The sequence below is a fragment of the Trichechus manatus genome, unplaced genomic scaffold (genome assembly GCF_000243295.1).
Source record: "Trichechus manatus latirostris isolate Lorelei unplaced genomic scaffold, TriManLat1.0 scaffold00107, whole genome shotgun sequence".
In the NCBI taxonomy this organism is placed as follows: domain Eukaryota; kingdom Metazoa; phylum Chordata; class Mammalia; order Sirenia; family Trichechidae; genus Trichechus; species Trichechus manatus.
This window is the reverse complement of record NW_004444043.1, coordinates 1,023,888-1,042,611: the sequence shown is the minus strand read 5'-3', so window position 1 is coordinate 1,042,611 and position 18,724 is coordinate 1,023,888. Positions and strand designations below refer to the sequence as shown.

The following is an 18,724-nucleotide window of genomic DNA, read 5'->3' as shown; positions in this document are numbered from 1 at the left end:
TGCTGCTTATGTAGAGACAAACACCTAATGAGATTTGTTTCCGTGGTTCAAAGACCTTAGGGTCATGGTTTCATTGGTTATCTCAGACAGTTGGCCTAATATAATTGTGTTTCTGTTTTATTTCCTAGTTTGCTATATGGTGTCTGGGATCTTAAAAACCAGATGATGTCCAATTACCATTTATTGAGCATTTTTGATAAAAGATTCTATAACAAGATCATGATCCAGAGGAAAGACTGATGAGAGAGTTGTATATAATTCTCTTGGAATCCAGATTTCTGGCTTTCAGGGGGGTTGAGGCAACCCACACGGGATATTTGCCTTTGGATGTCCTCTTGAACCTTGAGCTTTGAGAAAAAAACTGGTTCCTGAAGATACTTTGAGTCAAACAATGGTCCAGATAAACTAGTAAGACCATTTTGCTCTGGGTATTGAGCCTTTTTTTTTTTTTTTTTTGAAGAATTCGTCAGTTTCAGGAAACTAACTTCAAAGATCAGACAGAGTTATGTTTAGGGTAAATTAGTAATTACTTTAAGCCATCTTTAAGACAAATAACAGATGAGATAGAAGCATAACAGTGATCTCTGATCTCATAAGCCAAGGTGACATGAGATAACAAAATAACCCTAGATTTTTTTTATTAGTCGAAGAAAGTGTAGTCTGTGCTGTAGACAAGATATACATAGAATTAGACAGCAAGCTACTTGATTACATATTGTCACACCCTTACAAACACCATATCTATTTGGTTGGTTGCCATCAGGAATAAGTACATGGACTAGATCACTACTGCAAGGAATAGTAATATTCTTAGTCTGCGTCCTGATAGTATTAGGCATAATATTTATCTGCTACTGTCTTACACACCTAAAAGGCAAAAGAAAGCCTCGGGCTAAAATGTTGATGTACATTGAGTCTGCTCACTCTGGCAATGTGATTGATGAGAACATCGCTCTTACTTAAGATCCTGGTGAAGAACCAGATGGTATCCGGTGGAAAACCAGCACTGTGAGTTTAAAGAGCCTGCAATGGCTGCCATTTAGGAGCTCGACTAAGTCCAGGTATTGATCATCGATGTGTTATCTACAATCTCCGATCAAAAGGAGGGACTGATTTAGGAAATAATATTGGAGTTATTATTCCCTCTCCTTGAGCATACAGAATGTGACCCAGCTGGAGCTGGGCTCACAAAGGCTCACAAGGACTCACAAGGACACATCAACTGGGCCCTGAGGTATAAAGACAATGGCTAAGATAATCTTGGAAAATATCTTTTAAGGAAACTTTCACATAAATCCCATCAAACAGAACACAGAAGACTTTCCACTCTTATCTTTTTCTATTAACATTTAGTGAATAGGAATTTGTTGGACCAGTGAAGACCCGCCTGACTTTTGTAACTGAAACCCGTACCAGTCATTGTTAAGAAAGATGATTCAAAATGTAAGGTTACAATTTCTAGCCAATCAGTGAAAAAGTGACGCTTTCAATTATTCTACCCCTTTTTGTGATGTTGATATATACTGATGGCTCTCTAACTATTCTTTGGACTTGGGCAGACATGGCTGTGGCAGCATGCTTGTCCGTTTTCTCATTCTTGCCTATTCTGTGATATTCTTTGGATTCAGGCAGACATACTTGCTCTGGCAGCATGCTTGTCTGCTTCCCACTTTTGTCCTTTTGAATATATGCCAAATAAAACTTTCTTTTTACTTTAAAAAAAAAAAAGTAATTAACCTAAAAGGACATGTTAGAATAAGGGTCAACAACCTCTTTAGCCCGTAGTGCTGGCAGTAAGACTAAGTATTGACAGAGGCATTGCCGGCAGGATGGGGCGGGAAGAGGGGTATGGAAAAGGGAGAGGAGAGAAGAAGAGGGAAGGAGGAAAGAGGGAGAAAGAGGTCAGAGAAGCAGGAGCAACAGACCAGCACTCAGAGTTGTTTTGGATGGAAAATAGAGCAGGATTCTATTTTCCATAGTTCCTTTATAATTTAGCTCTCTGATCTATAATCATTTTTAGGGGGAGGATGAGAGGTGAGACCTCAGCATTGACTCCCCTTTCAACATTTTAGCACTGGTTGTGAGTGATGTCTCCTGGTTGTTAATCGTTGTTAGCTGCCCTCAAGTTGATCCCTGACTCATGGCCACCCCATGTGTAATGGATTTGACCATTGTGATCTCTAGGGTTTTTATTGGCTGATTTTTGGAAGTGATCTCCAGGCCTTTCTTCCTAGTCCGGCTTAGTCTGGAAGCTCTGCCGAAGGCTGTTCTCCATCATAGCAGCATGAAAAGGTACACTGACAGAGGAAGTGGTGGCTGTGCTTGAGGGGTATTGCCTGGGAATCAAATGCGGGTTTCCCACATGGAAGGCAAGAATTCTATCACTGAACCACTGCTGCTCTCATTTCCTAATTGGCACATACTTGGTGATTCAACCTTTTTTTCCAGTGTTTTACATATTTCATCAAACCCTTACTTTTTTAGATCTAGTTGTTATATGAAGGCTTCTGCTTGGAATCATTTCTTAAGAACAATTTGAAATCATAGATCTAAATATCTGTGTCTCATTTGTGTTCGTTCTCTGTATACTGAACCCACTTTGTTCAGCTGACAATGCTTTATGTTGCTTTACATACTAAAAATTTACATAAAACTCTAGATAGCTGTATTCTATCTGTCTGCCTTATGTTTGGCCTTTTCTTTTATCACCTGTGTATGTTGACTTACTATCCAGGAAAAAAAATGAGAGTACTGGAGATTTCTTTCCTTTAACCACATAGCTCCCTGGGGGATAAACGTTTCAGGGAGATCCAGGGCCTATTATTCTCTAAATCAGTGGCTGCAGAAAAACCACCGATGCTGCATTCTTTACACGGTGCGTCCGTCAGGCAGTATTCATTTAAATTCTGCCTTTCCGGTGGTCAGACTGCAGTAAGATTTGTCTCTCCCCGGCCACAGACAGCTGATGAGTGTGTGGAGAGACACGAGGAAGAGGGATAACCATTTGAAAAATACCTCCCTTATGTGAAGATTTATCTTTTTTAGAATAAAAAAGAAAAATTGGTGGCCTTTGATACATTTATTGAACAACAAATTTTTATTGTGTGCCCCCCTCAAGGTCAGGCCTGGTGCTGACCTGGGGAGGTGGCCTGCGCCCTTGCTTGGTGGGGGCAGCAGAGAGTGAAAAGGCAGCACCTTTGACCCTTTCTTCTACCTGGCACACATTCTGACCTTTGTTTCAGTTTTATTTTTTGCACAGCTTCCTCTTAATATCTTTTCATCATAGTCTTAAAAGTTGTCCTGTCACCATATCAGTATGAACACTCTTGAAGGCTGCCCCCGCCGCTGGTGTGCTTGCTTGCACCTGCGTATACTGCAGACAGCACACACACACACACACACACACACACACACAGACACACCTGTAACAGCCTTTGTTGTGAGTGCTTCAGATACAAAGAAATAGGGTACAGTAGTACATGCCCTTGAGGAATGCATAATCTCCAATCTCAACATAATGAAAGTAATATGGGAACAAGTAAGAAATATGCATGAGCAAATCAAGTTTTGTGCTCAGTTATTTGTTCAGCAGCCATTAATTGTCTGTGGTGTGACAGGCACCATATCAAGCACTGGATTTTTGTGGTGATCAAAACAGGCACGGTCCCTGCCTCTGTAGGACTTTACAGTCAAGTGGGGGAGACAAGCAAATAATCAAAATAATGACTGTGATACAAATGCTGGAAAGGAAGTAAACAAGGGGTTGTGATAATTACAGGAAGGATCTCTTTGGATAGCATCATAGAGGAGGCACTTTTAGAAGCCCTGGGGGGAGATGGTTGAAAACCCTGGGGTATCTAGCGCTAGAAACTCAGATGAGACTAGAGAAGGTAGGCAGGAGCCAGATCAGGTCTCTACTTTGACTTCAAGAACTTCTAGAACTATGTTGCTCAGTGTGATAACCACTAACCACTTGTGGCTATTGAGCACTGGAATTGTGGCCACTCCAAATTTTAAGTGTAAAATGCACACCAGATTTTGCAGACTTAGTACTGTAAAAAAAATGTAAAATGTCTCATTAATTATGTTTATATTGATGACATATTTCCATGATATTTTTGGATGCATCAGGTTAAATAAGTATATTAATTTTACCTGCTCTTAAAATTTTTAAAAAATATGGCTACTAGAAAATTTTAAAATACCTATGTTGCTCACTTTACATTTCTGTGAAGGCTGGCACCTAGATCACAGCTCCCTTTAATATTTTAATGAACTGCTGTAAGACCAAATTGGCTAGGTGATCATAAGACTGTTCAGCCAAGTTGTGGTAGTATGAAGAAGACCTGGAGTTTCTGACTAGTGGTCCTAAAACTGGTTAAGCAACCTCCCTTTAAATTGATATCCTGTCGTTTTCTTTTGTGTTCCTGCTGAATTACCTTCAGATATTGTATAGAGTATATTTGCATATATAATACATAAGAATATATATGAGGTTCTGTGGAGTTAACACCCTGGAAGGAAAAAATGTTTAGCCTTTCAAATAGATTAAAACAGTCTGCTGGAAAAAATAGCAACATGAAAAGACTTTCTTTTCTAATAAATTTTAATAGTTACTAAAATGAGGATTCTGGTCCATTAAGATGTAGCTTGCTACGTCTTAAAGCTGAGTCACTTATTTTCTCTGAGTGGCTACCTTCAGCTTCTTTCAAAGCAGTTGTCAGAAGTGTGTTGATGTTGTGATTCAGGAATAGAGCATAGTACATGAATAAATCTAAAGCCAGTTCATCTTCCCCCAGAAATTTAAGAAGGAAGTTTTTACCAGTCCCCTTCCCACCCCCTTTAGTTTTTAGTGCCATTAGACTCATGTGCCACATCAGATTTGCCAGCGAGCCTCAGTGACATTGGTAATAAGTCAGCGAGTGAATGAATGATTTAAAATGCTTTATAATAGGTACTATACTAAAAAAGGAATCCTGGTGGTGCAGTGGTTAAAGCGCTCTGCTGCCAACCAAAAGGTCAGCGATTTGAACCCACCACCTGCTCTGTGGAAGAAAGATGTGGCAATCTGCTTCCATAAAGATTTACAGCCTTGGAAACCCTATGGGGCAGTTCTACTCTGTCCTATAGGGTCGCTATGAGTTGGAATCGACTTGAGAACCATGGGATACTGAAAAAAAGAACCATCCTTGAAGACGGTAGCAGGTGCATATGGCTGCAATTTACATAGAGTCTGCATACAAGATTTATAGAATTGGTATTATGAGGGGCGGGGATTCTTGTCGGAGAACAAATGTACATAGGAATGTCAGGCTTTACAGACTTTGAAGGGGTCCATTGGATTGAAGGATATGAAACAGCTTTGGGGCAACAAGATAGTTTAAGAGATGTAAGTGACTTCTGTGCAATATGAAGTTACGTGCACTTGGTCGTTTTATTACAGTTTCTGATAGACTGTGAGTACGATTCCATCTCTCATAATCAGTAATGATACAACTTGATTAATTGAGCTTGTGCTTTGGATTCTTCTCTCCATCACTGGTGGATGGGGTGTGCTTGTCCCCTCTCAAGCCCCAGTTGCTTCCTCTTGTGACTCACAGTTTGGACCACATGCAGACAGTGGCTATCAAGAGAGGGAAGCCAAGCTGCCCACACAAGAATCAAACCTATATCCTTGGCGTCAGAGCATCAACATCATGTTCCAGCAGCTCAGCTCTCCAGCTAAAGTAACTGTATTTAATGAAATTTCTGGGTTGGAGCCAACGGCTTTATTCCAGGAAGAGGAAATAACAGTCAAGAAACCCCAAGAGGACATTAAGATAATGTCCTAATTTAAAATCAATTTTATCGATACCTTATAAATTATTAGGGCATTTTATCCTGACCAAATAATACATAATGCTGAGGCCATGCAAAACATGAATGACTGAATATTGAAGTGCTGTAGTTTTCCACTGCGTGGAAGAAAAAGATGTAGGACTTTCGTATTCTAAGTAGTTGACTACTAGAAACTACCAGCCAACTGCCTGAGCTACTACAGGGCAAGGTGTATATTTCATTCATGTTTATAGTTCTGTACTTGGTGGGTACTCAGTAAATACTTGTTGAATGAGTACCTGAGTAGACTGAGATTGTACAGTAGTCTCCACATTAGCCAAAGAGGAATAGCCCTTCATGAGTGCTTATTAGATGCTAGGGCACTATCTTCACAGCAGCCTCGTAAGTATATATCACTATTATTTTCATTTTACCCACAAGGGAAATGGAAGCATAGAGAGGTTCATTAATTTGTCCAAGGTCACACAGCAAGTGGCATAGCCACTTGAACCCACGACTGTCTGACTCTGATACCTGTGGCATGACCACGGTGGCCACTGCCTCTCTCTGTAATCATTCCCCTGACTGCCGTTCTCCAGGCTGGTATATTTTGATAATCTACAAAAGACGTTGATCTTTACCCAAGTTCCTCTTACCAGGAGAGAAGCAGGAAAACAAAGACGATACTACTTCACATTTTAAAGAACACGTTCATGAAATGTTATACAGGGTGATACATTTTTTAAGAATAGACTCACTACTTTACATGGAGATTATATTAAATCCTATTTTAACAAGGGCAGGTCTTCAGAAAGTCCCCATCATTTTTGAAGGTGAATTTTGATTTATGTTAATTTTTAAAAAGCACGTTCTATGAGGGTGATATACAGATTGTGGTTTTAATGACTTCCTTAATCAGGCAGGTTATTAAAGAAAAAAAAAGTCTCACAGTAATGAGCAGTAAACTGACACCAGTAACTGGCTCAGAGCCCTACCGTATTCACTTTTTTTTTTTTTTTTTTACCACCATGCTATAAATTTTGAGATAATTTACATAAATTTGAAAGTGTTATGAGAGTCAGTATGGAAGACTTGTGCATGTAGACCAAATAATTCTTATTTTAAAGGTTTTTATATTTAGTTGGAGGATTATTTTCATCTATCTTGGTTGTTTCCTTCTAAATGAGATAATATATGCTAAAGTGGTGTATCAGTTATAAAGAGCTCTCTGAATGTGAATATAAACATTTTGTGTGATACTTTACAGTAAATATGGTGCTCAGTTTGGTATGTGTAGGTTTATTCAGAGTAGACTTTTACTTCAAAACCTTTTGCAAATGTTTCTAGAATATGAAATGCTTTGATGACTGGTGAACATAATCGACCCTTTGGGTGGTTGAGTATGTAGAGCTCATCCTTCTGAAGAAACAGTTCTGCAAAATAGGAGGCATGGATAGAGCCCCTTGAGCTCCAGCGATTCCTTGGCCTTTCTGAATTCAAGAAAGTTGCCAGTATTCGTTTCTGTTTTAGACATTAGTCTTCTGCTTATTTAAAGAGTTGTGGAGGAAATTATAAAGGAGCTCTGGTGGTGCATTGGCTATATGCTTGGCTGCTAACTGTAAGGTCAGGGGTTCAAACCCACCAGCCGCTCTGTGGGAGAAAGATGTGGCAGTCTGCTTCTGTAGAGATTTACAGCCTTGGAAACCCTAAGGGGCAGTTCTACTCTGTCCCATAGGGTTGCCATGAGTCAAAGTTGACTCGACGGCAGTGGGTTTGGTTTTTTTGGGTTTAGAGGAAATTATGATTGAGGATTTTAGCCATGGCGTTAACAGAGAGTCCACAGGGTTTTTCCTCAGTCAACCTCCCTCTCCTCCCCTTCCCCACACCCCTACTGCCATAAACAAACTCACCCTGAGTTGTCTCTGATGCTAACTAACACTGACCCAAACTGTCATTTGAGAATTCCTGTAGTAAGTGAACTGCAGCTGGCGTGACGATTTGTCATCTAATCTGGACTTCTTTGAGAGTAAAAGGGGAGCACTGTTGATCACTATGCTTGACAACAGGTGTGACACGGGAGCGAACCAGGACTTGGAGTCACCCTGACCAGGTTTCTATAGTGCCCTTTTTATCCTTTTTATCTTTTTGAAAAACAGACTTACCCTTTGGTACCAGGTAGATGGGATTTTTGAAGGCCGTAATGAGCAAACAGGCCATGTCAGATGAGTTTCAGGGTTCTTGATCATGGCTGTCCACTCTACCGTAGCATATTCTTTCTGGTTGGAATCTTGTGAAATGGGTAGGGACAGCTGAGCACTGCGCCTGTATGAATGAAAGCAGAGTTAGCTTGATGTGCTTTTGAAATGAAATTAGAAAGTCCATTGTGGAGGTGATGTTTATAGTCCTGCCTCAGTGCAGTGTTGACCCAAAGCCTTATTGTGATTGTTGAAAGGAGATGTATTTTGGGTAATAGCACACTGATCCCTATCATGGACCATCCGAATATCTATGCTGAGGGGAAGAGCTACACAAATACCTAGAATCATCCTTTTCTGAGCCTTAAAGTAGAAGAGCCACACCAGCTCACCATCCCAGTCTCTGTAGTAACTAGAATCAGCTGGAGAACCGTATACAGTAGTAATAGTATAGTAGCTAATTGCTCTTGTACTCGGTGCTCCGTTGCCTGGAACTGTGCCTTGTACTTTAGGTAGATGACTATTTCACTTAGTCTTCAGAGCAGCCCTGTAGGGATGTGGTGATGGTTGTTATCCCAGACTACAAAGAACAGCTGAGGCTTAGAGAGGCTAAGCAACATCCCTAAGGCTACACAGCTATTAATTGGAAGATTCTGAATTCAAACCTAGGCAGTCTGACTCCAGAGAGAATGCTATTACCTGCTTTTAAAATCTGTGCTACCTGTTACTAAAATTAGCTAATTATAACAACACTACCTTCCTTTTGGGGGATACTTTATAGAACTCTTATATTTGGCCATCTTTGATCTTGAGGTGGGCAGAGGAGTTACAGATGAAGGGGCAAGGCTTGGGTTTTCCAGTCGTGGGAGGTGCCAGCTTTCCAGCTGACGTGCTCAGTAGCCCTAGTGTAGTCTAAGTTGAATTTCAAACTAGGGTCTAGAATTTTCTTAGTTTAGATGAGAACATGATTTGTAATGCTGGGAATAATTATATCCAAAACTTACCTTTTGCTCCCAAAGCAACCAGAGTTTCCATAAAATAAAACTTAGAAATTTTTTATTTTATTTGGTTTATCCTTATTTATTCCCCCCTTTCTTTCATTAAATACGTCTACCTTCTTTTTTAATATTCCAGTGTAAATGTTTACTTTTTAAAAATGCATATGTTGCCAGAGAAACAGAGCTTTTTACTAAACATTCAGGGTATTTTGCCTTCTCTAGGCCATTGCTTTTGATTGTGACTCTCAGTTCATAACAAATTTGCTGATATATTTACATGATCAGACTGTAATGAGAAAAGGCTTATGTTTAATGTTTCTAAATTTGTAGATTTATACAGGATCATGGTTCAGTTCTGCTAAATTTCATATGTCATAAGCTAGGGAAATAATCTAACCCCACTGAGCTTTTAAAATAATAATGGAGACATAAAAATAAGCTGTTCTGGTAAAAGCAAGACTTTATCTTTATCAGTATTTATTTAATTCTTCCTATATCACATGCCCAGCAAAGATTCAGGTGGCATTTTGGTGGTAGAATGGTGGACTTCTAAGATTCATAATGAGAATCCAAGCCAAGTCCAATTTGATTCCAGAGCAATTATGTTATTAGAACCTTGCTGATTGCCCCAGTACCCATTGTACAGCTTAACCTTTAAATGTTAGTGATAATTAACTACTTTACCATTCTACCTAGAAACTCCAATATGTAACTGTTGTACAGTGAAATTCAAAAATAAAAAGCTGCCTACAAAACCAGAAACAGCCAGCTGAAGAAAAATAAAGCTATTTGGATTGTGCATGTGTTCCAACAAATAAGCAAAAAAATTTTAAGTGTCACCATTTAGAGTCAGGAGCCCTGGTGGCACAGTGGTTAAGAGCTCGGCTGCTAACCAAAAGGTCAGTAGTTCAAATCCACCAGCTCCTCCTTGGAAACCCTATTGGGCAGTTCTTCTCTGTCCTGTAGGGTCACTATAAGTCAGAATCGACTTGACAGTAACGGGTTTGGTTTTTTTTTCTTTTAGTGTTAATTTTTAGGAAAGTATTTCATCATTGTTTAAAAATCAGTTTTTCCTTTGGGATAGAATGGAAATAACTTTCCACAGAATGTATCAGAATCAAAGGACTCAAATAGTTGTTAATCATAGACATGCATGCTCATTTTTTTCTTCCTGTAAAATACCAAATTAGTGAGATGAAGGCATTTTGAAGTGGGTAAAAGAGTACAGGTGAAAGGGTATAGCCACCATATTACATAAATCCAGTGGGCTCCCCTACTCACATCTTACCCTAGTAAACTGTTTACTGTTTCCCATGGAATTGTTCAGCCTGGTGGCCCTCTGAAAGACTGTATCCCCTGAACTTTGCATTAAGATTCAGGAGTGCAGAGGGGAGGTTCACAGTCATTTGAGTTTCACATTTCTGGGGATTTCTCAGCCACTTGCTGTGCTGGGTGCCCTGCCCCCAGTGAACCCACACGTTGGAGTGGGAAGTGGCATTGTAAACAAGTAGCTATAGATTTATGGTGAGTGCTCTCTAGTCTTTAAGTGAACAAAATGTTAAGGAAAAAAAGAGGAGTGAGGGATTAATTCTGCCTGACAGCATCTGAAGGGGCTTGGAAAGGTGACGTTTGAGCTGGTTTTTAAAGGGTGAGGAGAATTTTGAAAGATACTGAGGAAGGGGCGTTCCCAGAAGCCAGGCAAAAAGGCTACAGACACAGTGAAAATACAGAGAGTATTGGGGAACAAGAAGCTCATGGATAGCACTGATACAGGAAACAAGGTCTGGGCTCTGGATTGGGGCACAAAGTGAAGGCATTTTTAAACAGCCATACTGTAGACCATACTGCATTGGTCTTTGTTCTTATGGACTCTGGGAGCTGTCCTTTATAAGGAGGGATGAGAAGTGGTCATACGTCTCTTGAGGAAGTAGGAGTCCTGGAGTTATGGGCGGTAGACCAAGTTATGGGGGAGAATTAGATAATGGGGTTCTAGTCTTAAATATAGTCATTGATAGCTCACAGATGATGTTTGAATGCATGGTTTCAGTAGAGTGATAGAGAAGCCTGATTGCGTTGGGTTGTGGTGTGAAGGAGAAGCAGAAGCATTAAACTATGTCTACTACTCTCTCAAATTTGGGGGAAAAAAAGAAAGGCGAGAGAGAGGCGGGTATGTGACTTAGGAATGAAGATCTGGAACTCAGGACATCAAGAAGTAGTCCAGTTCTAAAAATTGTTTGGCTTCTTAATGTTTTGTTTTAATAATTGACCTTACTGAATGAAAAGTCTGTCATCTTTTCTGCCACCAAGCTTAGGGTTGAGTGATTGAGTCTCGGGATAGTTACAGGGTTGGTACATATAATTTACAGAGTATTTGTATACTGTTGAGAGGGGCTGGCCCAGGAGGGAAGGGTTTGGGGATATCCAGCCCCACTCATTGATCCTTCTCATCTTGCTCCCTCACTCAGCCTTCACAAAGCACCCCCACTGTTGGAGCTGGTGGTGAAGTTGTCGTCACAACAGTTGACCACTAGGGGGTGATCTCTTGGTAGCTGTACTGACCCAGGCATGGAAAACGTCTATTGTAATTTTTCTCTTAACATCTGGTTTTGAAAGTTTCGCCACAAAAGGGAATATGGCATTATGGTTCAGTGGAGATGAAACACAGAGCCAGACGTTTTGGATATCACACTGCTTCCCATAGTTAATTAAAAGGCCTTTGTAAATATTGTGTATCTTTATAAGTATTATTACCAACAGACTAAGATAAAGCAAAACGAAAAAAAAGCAGAAGGAGGTAGTTTTATGAGATAAGTAAAGTTATAATTGAGGAAAAAAGCTTTATGAAACAGTTTTCTGGATTGATTTAGATGCCAGGCAAAGATATATACATACTATTTACTTCAGTCTATTTGGGACTGGTGGTAGTCTTTGTTCTTCCTGGACCTTGTTTCTTAGACAGCCTGTCTTTGTAAGTATTCTGTACACTACCCACCAAGAGCAAGCCTTCCTAACACCTGGTTGGGTTATTTCAGTACTTGTGAGCCCTGCTCTGGTGCCTTGCTGAAGAAGTTTGCTACTCAGCCCTTTAAGACTCTTAACTTTTTCGTAGTCTACAGAGGCTTGAAATACTGGGCTTCTGATTAGCCAGCAAACGTTTAAGAAAAAAAAAAAAAGCTCCCTTCTTCCTTCCCCTTTTCTCTTGTATTTGCTTTCTTTCCCAACTTTCTAAAAGTGCTTCAACAGTATAATATAAACAAACCCTTGAAGCCAAAGGAGTCCCTGGGTGATAAAAATGGTTAAGAGCTCGGCTGCTAACTGAAAGGTTATTGGAGGTTTGAATCCACCCAGAGTTGCCTTGGAAGAAAGGCCTGGCGATCTACTTCTGAAAAATCAGACATTAAAAACTCTGTGGAGCACAGTTCTGTTCTGACACACATGAGGTCTCCATGAGTCGGAATCTACTCAAGGGCAACTGGTTTTTGTTTTTTTTTCCCCCAACAAACCTCGTTTTGTTCTTTTGGTTTTAAACTGTTCTCTGCTTCCCTCTTTATGTCACTGTTCTCTCTGTTTCATCTCTCTGCTTCCTGTTTCTTGTTTTCTTTTTTCCTTCAATTTTCCCATCCCTTTCTCCTCCTTGTTTTTCCTCCTTATGTTTCCCTATATACTGTTCTTTCTTTTCACCTCTCCTCTCTTAAAAGCTTTGCAGATGTGTACTAAAGAACAAAAAGAAAAAGTCTCAAGTGGTTTTAAAGTCACAGTGTTAAGTAGATGGTCATTTCTCAACTCTGCTTCCCTATTTCAGAGCTCTTCAGTATCCCCGTCAGCCAGTTTCCGAGGTGCTGAGAAGCACAGAAACTCGACCGACTATTCCTCTGATAGCAAAAAGCAGAAAACTGAAGAAAAGGAAATTGCAGCTCGTTATGTAAGTTCACCTTGCCTCTTACCATGTAGCCATTTTCCTCTGTGACTATTGCCAACCTAAACTAGAATACAGGTTAGCAAATTCCCTTAGGAGAAAAAAATATTGTATTTGTAGCCATGTCTCCATGGGCTAGCTGAAGCCTAGCGTGGGTATGGGCGGGTGCTCATGTGTATGTGAGAGAGAGAGAGAATGGAGCGCGTTATCTAGCAGCTAATAAAGGAATTAGGTGTTCCGGGTGAGTATTTTTATGGATGTATTTGCTTCTCCACATATGTTTCAAGATGGTATAATTTTCTGTGGTCACGTAGAAATGTTAAGGAAAAATATAAAATCCCAGAAAAGCTGAATGTATGGATGTACACATGTACCGGGGAATATAACCCTCAGAGACATCCAGAACGTCCAAACTTGGATTGAGGCTCATTTTACTTGAGTGGCCAAGCAGGTCACACAAATGAAGCAGCCAGCTGGGTGGGAATGAGGAGGAGGTAAGAGGTCCCTGCCTGACTTCTCTGGTGTTCCAGGCAGGACTCTGGGCCTCTAACATGGCCTGACTGGAGGATTTTTCTAGAGATGCTGAAAATCTGGATTTTTTACGTAGAACTTCCCAACTTAAAAATTGTGGCTAACTTACTCAGTTTTCTAAAACACTAACAGGCCAAATCATGCCCATTTGTAGTTTGGATTTAGCCTGAGTGTGCCATTTTCGTCCTTTACTCAGGAGTAATAAGCAGGCCAAAAGCTTCAATTTCTTCACTGTGAAATAGAATAATCATGCCTTCCTCATAATATCATTATAAAGATTAAAGAAAATAGGAAAGTGTTCAGCACTGTTTGGTACAATTTTTTTTTTTTTTTGAGAAATAAGGAATTAGCCTGGACTTATCTAGGGTAGATCTGGCTAAACATATATATATATTTTGCTGGGGGAGGTGATGATGCTTCTTAATTGTTGGTGCAGGACAGCGATGGTGAGAAGAGCGATGACAACTTGGTGGTTGACGTCTCCAATGAGGTATGTTTATCGCTACTTTAACTTTATGGTCTTACCCAGCCATGTGAATGACTAGTGTCTAAACAGTTAGATCCAAAACATTCCCTTAATTTCCCACTTTTTGTTCACCTGAAAAAAATTTTTTTTTAACTGATTGTAATGATGCTTTTTAAAAAAATTGCTGCTCTTTGCTGCGAAGTGTCAAGTGTCTTTTGCTACCACCATAAACGTACACCATCTGTGGTCAGCCCAGAGATCTTACTGACAAGCAATCTTGCAGATTTGTGAGGTTTTTATTTTAAATAGGTACTGTAAATATTGTAGTATTTTCTATGGTCTCAATACCTTTTTTTTTTTTTTGGTGATTCAGTGAATCTTGGTCTCTATTCCAGAACATTTTGCACTTCTAAGCTATTGAATGCTTTCAGCTAGTAACAGCCACACCCAACTACTCCAACATTGTGAATGCACTGTGCTGCATTAATACCCATGGTGCTCCTTTGTAGGACCCATCTTCGCCTCGAGGGAGCCCAGCACATTCCCCGAGAGAGAATGGCCTGGACAAGACACGCCTACTCAAGAAAGATGCCCCGATTAGTCCAGCTTCTATTGCATCTTCCAGCAGTACTCCTTCCTCCAAATCCAAAGAACTTAGCCTTGTAAGCAGTTCTGCGCCATCTTTTTCAGTGTTGCCTGTTTCAAGATGGTTGGGTTTGATTTTGATTTTTGTTTTGTTTTGCTTTCTGTTTTTCACATTTTTCTGTAGGACTTTTATTTCCCAGTATGTATCTATGTTAGGTATTCAAGTTTAATTACAGAAGTTATTTTTGGAGCAGAATGGATTTACTAACTTGGTGATAGGTGTTTGTTTTGTGAGTCTTTTTGCGTGGACAGAGGAAAGATATAGGGAAATCGAGTGAAATGTATTGCTGAAGATGAAAAAATACACACTGGGGTTACAGAGATGGTTGTGTCGCCTGTGGTTTATGGCAAATTTAGTGGTTGGCTTGGATGTGATTTTGTTGCTAGCTTTGTGTGAATTACCAGGCTATATATGACTGCAGTAATTTTCCCTTCCTATCTAAAACATAATCTGTCATTTACGAAAGTCTATCTTGAATCATACCACAAATCACAAATGCAAAAATGAACTGCTTGCAAGTCAGGATAATCTCCCCACACCCCCTTCTTTTTCTGTAGCTGTGTAGTTAATTGCATTTTTGTAGTGCATCTTCTTTTTTCCTCACAAAAGACAAATTCAGTTTTCAAATAACTTTGAATTCACAGCTGAAAGGAAGGAAAATTCCTCAGTTTGTCTGCAGATTAGGGAGATATGACTGGAAGAGGGCTGGGTTAAGTTTTTTTTTTTCTGTTGTTTTCTCTTGGCCTTTGGACTTCTTTTAAAAGAAACTCCTCTGGGCCCAAGTCTCTATGACTATTGAGCTTGGATCTTTTCCAGTGAGATCTGCTAACCAGGAAGCCTCGTGTGACATGAATGCATCCACCAGGAGCTCAACTCAAACCACTCAGTCTGAAACCACAGCCCCCAGCTGGTGGTCACTCATAGTTGGGCAGTCATGATTGTCAGCCTCCACCTGACTCAGCCCAGTTTTCTAGAAGTGATGTACTCAACGTTTTCATTGCCTGCTTAGCTTTGATTCATATCCTCCTGAACATTGCTTCTGTGGTCACAGGGAATTCTCTCTGTTAGTTAGTAAGCTTTTTTAAGTTAATGAAAATAAAGACCTAAGCTAATTTCTCTTCTTTCTTTCCTTTTTCCCTTTTCTTCTTATTTACTCTGTTTTTTTTATTGTTTAACATCATTGTTAAAATCATGTACTATCCCAAGGTTCACTGTTCAGCCAAAGATCAGACGTGTCTATAGGGCAAACAATAATACACGTGAGGAACGTGCTTCGTAGTTCAGTCATGTATACAAGACTAAAAGCAAGGACAAGAAGGCAGGAAGGGACAGGAAGACTGGACGGATGGAAACAGGGAGGCTGGGGGGGATAGTGTTGACACACCGTGGGGTTGGCAACCAATGTCACAAAATGATTGTGTATTAATTGTTTAATGAGAAACTAATTTGCTCTGTAAACTTTCACCTACAGCAGAATGCCAAAATAAAAATAAATGTTCTAATTGCTGGTGCATTCAATTACCTCTCTTATTAGAATGAAAAATCTACTACTCCTGTTTCAAAATCCAATACCCCAACTCCACGAACTGATGCACCGACCCCCGGCAGTAATTCCACTCCCGGACTGAGGCCTGTACCCGGAAAACCACCAGGAGTTGACCCCTTGGGTTAGTAAGAAAATGTGTTTTCTATATATTTAAACTTCTGTTTGTAAAGAATTTAAGGCCATTAAAAGACTACAGTGCATTAAAAGTACTAGTGACCTTTGTGTTGAATGACTGCTAGACTGTTACTTTACCTGAGCCAAGCACTTAGCACCAGCCCTGTCTAGCACATGCTAAGTGTTCAATAAAATAAGGCGAACGAAGCAACCCCATAAAGGCTGGGATGACTTTTGAGAGTATTAAATTAAGCCTGTTTGAAGCATGGGTTATGTTCTTCTTTTTTTTATATGCTTAAGGATGTCTCGGAGCACTGATAGCCCAGTGGTTAAGAGTTATGGCTACTAACCAGAGGGTCGGCGGTTTGAACCCACCAGCCGCTCCTTGGGAGAAAGATGCGGCAGTCTGCTTCCATAAAGATTACAGCCTTGGAAACCCTATGGGGCAGTTCTACTCTGTTCCATAGGGTCGCTATGAGTCAGAATCGACTTGATGACAGCGGGTTTGGTTGGTTGGTTTTTTTTAAAGATGTTTTACTTCAGTGTTTCCTGTGTTCCTGGTTTTTCTCTTTCCTCCTTCTGTTTTGCCTACAGCGTCAAGCCTGAGGACCCCCATGGCAGTACCATGTCCATACCCAACCCCGTTTGGGATCGTGCCCCATGCTGGGATGAATGGAGAGCTGACCAGCCCTGGGGCCGCCTATGCTGGGCTACACAACATCTCCCCGCAGATGAGCGCAGCTGCGGCCGCCGCGGCTGCTGCCGCTGCATATGGCCGATCACCAGTGGTATGTGTGTGGGCTTTTCAAGAACAATAACTCAGAGGAGAGGGTTGTCATACAGATTGTTTTGAATATATTGTATAGAATTTGAGATGTTCATGGAGGAAGCAGTGTGTATTTGTAAATCACGCTATACATAATTGTGTTGTGAGATCCACATTCTTTTGTAAGATTGAGGAGATTCTTTTGTGAGATGAGTAGTCTATTATTTATTTCATATTTCATCTTTTTTTTTTAATTTTAAACCTACAAAAATAGAGCAAATAGTATAGTGAACATAACAAATCCCTTAAGGTCCCTGGGTGGTGAAAATGGTTTGCACTTAACTACTAACTGGAAGGTTGGCAGTTCGAACCCACGCAGAGGCACCACGGAAGAAAGGCCTATTGATCTGCTTCTGTAAAGATTACAGTCAAGAAAACCCTGTAGAACCAGTTATACTGTGTCACACATGGGGTAGCCATGAGTCGGAATCCACTTTACGGCAGCAGATTTTCTTTTTTTTGTTCCCATCATGAGCTTCAGTAACTATTAATACATTTTTTTCCATGTATCTCCCATCCCAATTATGCTGATTAAATCCTAAACACCATATTTCCTTAATACTTACTGAAATATCTCAAAAATCTTGTTTTTAAAAGATCTACTCTCCTAGGTTTTAGAAAAGACACTGAATAGAACAAAACAAGTTAACGTAACCAAGTTTGTTTTTGTTGTTTTGCTTGGGGAAAATTCCAGGTTGGATTTGACCCACACCATCACATGCGTGTGCCAGCAATACCTCCAAACCTGACAGGCATTCCAGGAGGAAAACCGTGAGTACCTTTGTGCCTTTGTACATTGTGTGACTTGCCCTCGTCCGTGGCTGGTCCTTTAGACTTTGAGCACTGCTAGACAGGTAGTAGCCTTTCACAGAGGCATGGCATAACTGTTGAGGGGTTCCATGGCTTGCATTTTTTATCCTTGCAAAGTATCTTTCATTTTCGCATAGCTCAGGAAAAGAGGCAGTGGAGAGGGGTTTTGTATTTACAGTTAAAGCTGGAGCTTCTGGTATAGAAATGCAGTTTGCAGCAGCATCTGCAGAAGTCAGGTCTTGTCTACATCTGTTACTGGTTTCAGGGTAGTTCTTTTGTCCAAAAAGTCTGGTTATTATGTGCAAACCTCTGGATGCTCAAAATTTGAGCATGTGGGAAAAGACACACCATACTTCAGATGCAAAAAAGAAAGAAGAATGGTCTTATACTGGGTTCTATTTCTAGAAAAGGTGGCTTCCTCAGTTGGCTTCTTGTACCCTGAGCTGGGCATTTGGAGTCTCTGTGTTCACACGCCCTTGAGTTATGAAAGGCAGAACACAACGCACCAGTTGTTCCAGCCTCTTCTTGCACATTTTAATTACCCACCATTTCTCATTTCACATCCTTCATTTCAGTCCAGTGCATCTTTTCATTACTGCTCTGTTCTCTCTGCTGGTTGGTTTGATATTCCCAGATACAAAGACTTACCAAACCAAAACCAAACCCGTTGCCATCGAGTCAATTCTGACTCATAGCGACCCTATAGGACAGAATTATTACTGCCCCACAGAGTTTCCAAGGAGCAGCTGGTGGCTTCGAACTGCCAACCTTTTGGTTAGCAGCCGAGTTTTTACCCACTGCGCCACCAGGGCTCCACGAAGACGTAAGCATACAATAATGCTCGCCCTTCCTTTAAAAT

The 18,724-nt window shown here is 40.4% G+C and overlaps 1 protein-coding gene across 3 annotated transcripts in view; it reads left to right on the top strand.

Moving 5' to 3' along the window:
* LOC101345649 (transducin-like enhancer protein 4) overlaps positions 1 to 18,724 on the top strand; it is a 175,191-nt gene that overhangs the window by 137,558 nt on the left and 18,909 nt on the right. For all 3 annotated transcript variants that reach the window (XM_023737727.1, XM_012557530.2, XM_004383275.2), the window contains 6 exons: positions 12,813 to 12,932; positions 13,894 to 13,947; positions 14,433 to 14,585; positions 16,104 to 16,236; positions 16,824 to 17,017; positions 17,750 to 17,826. In XM_023737727.1, the coding sequence (XP_023593495.1) occupies positions 12,813 to 12,932; positions 13,894 to 13,947; positions 14,433 to 14,585; positions 16,104 to 16,236; positions 16,824 to 17,017; positions 17,750 to 17,826 (731 nt within the window). The remainder of the gene's footprint in view (positions 1 to 12,812; positions 12,933 to 13,893; positions 13,948 to 14,432; positions 14,586 to 16,103; positions 16,237 to 16,823; positions 17,018 to 17,749; positions 17,827 to 18,724) is intronic.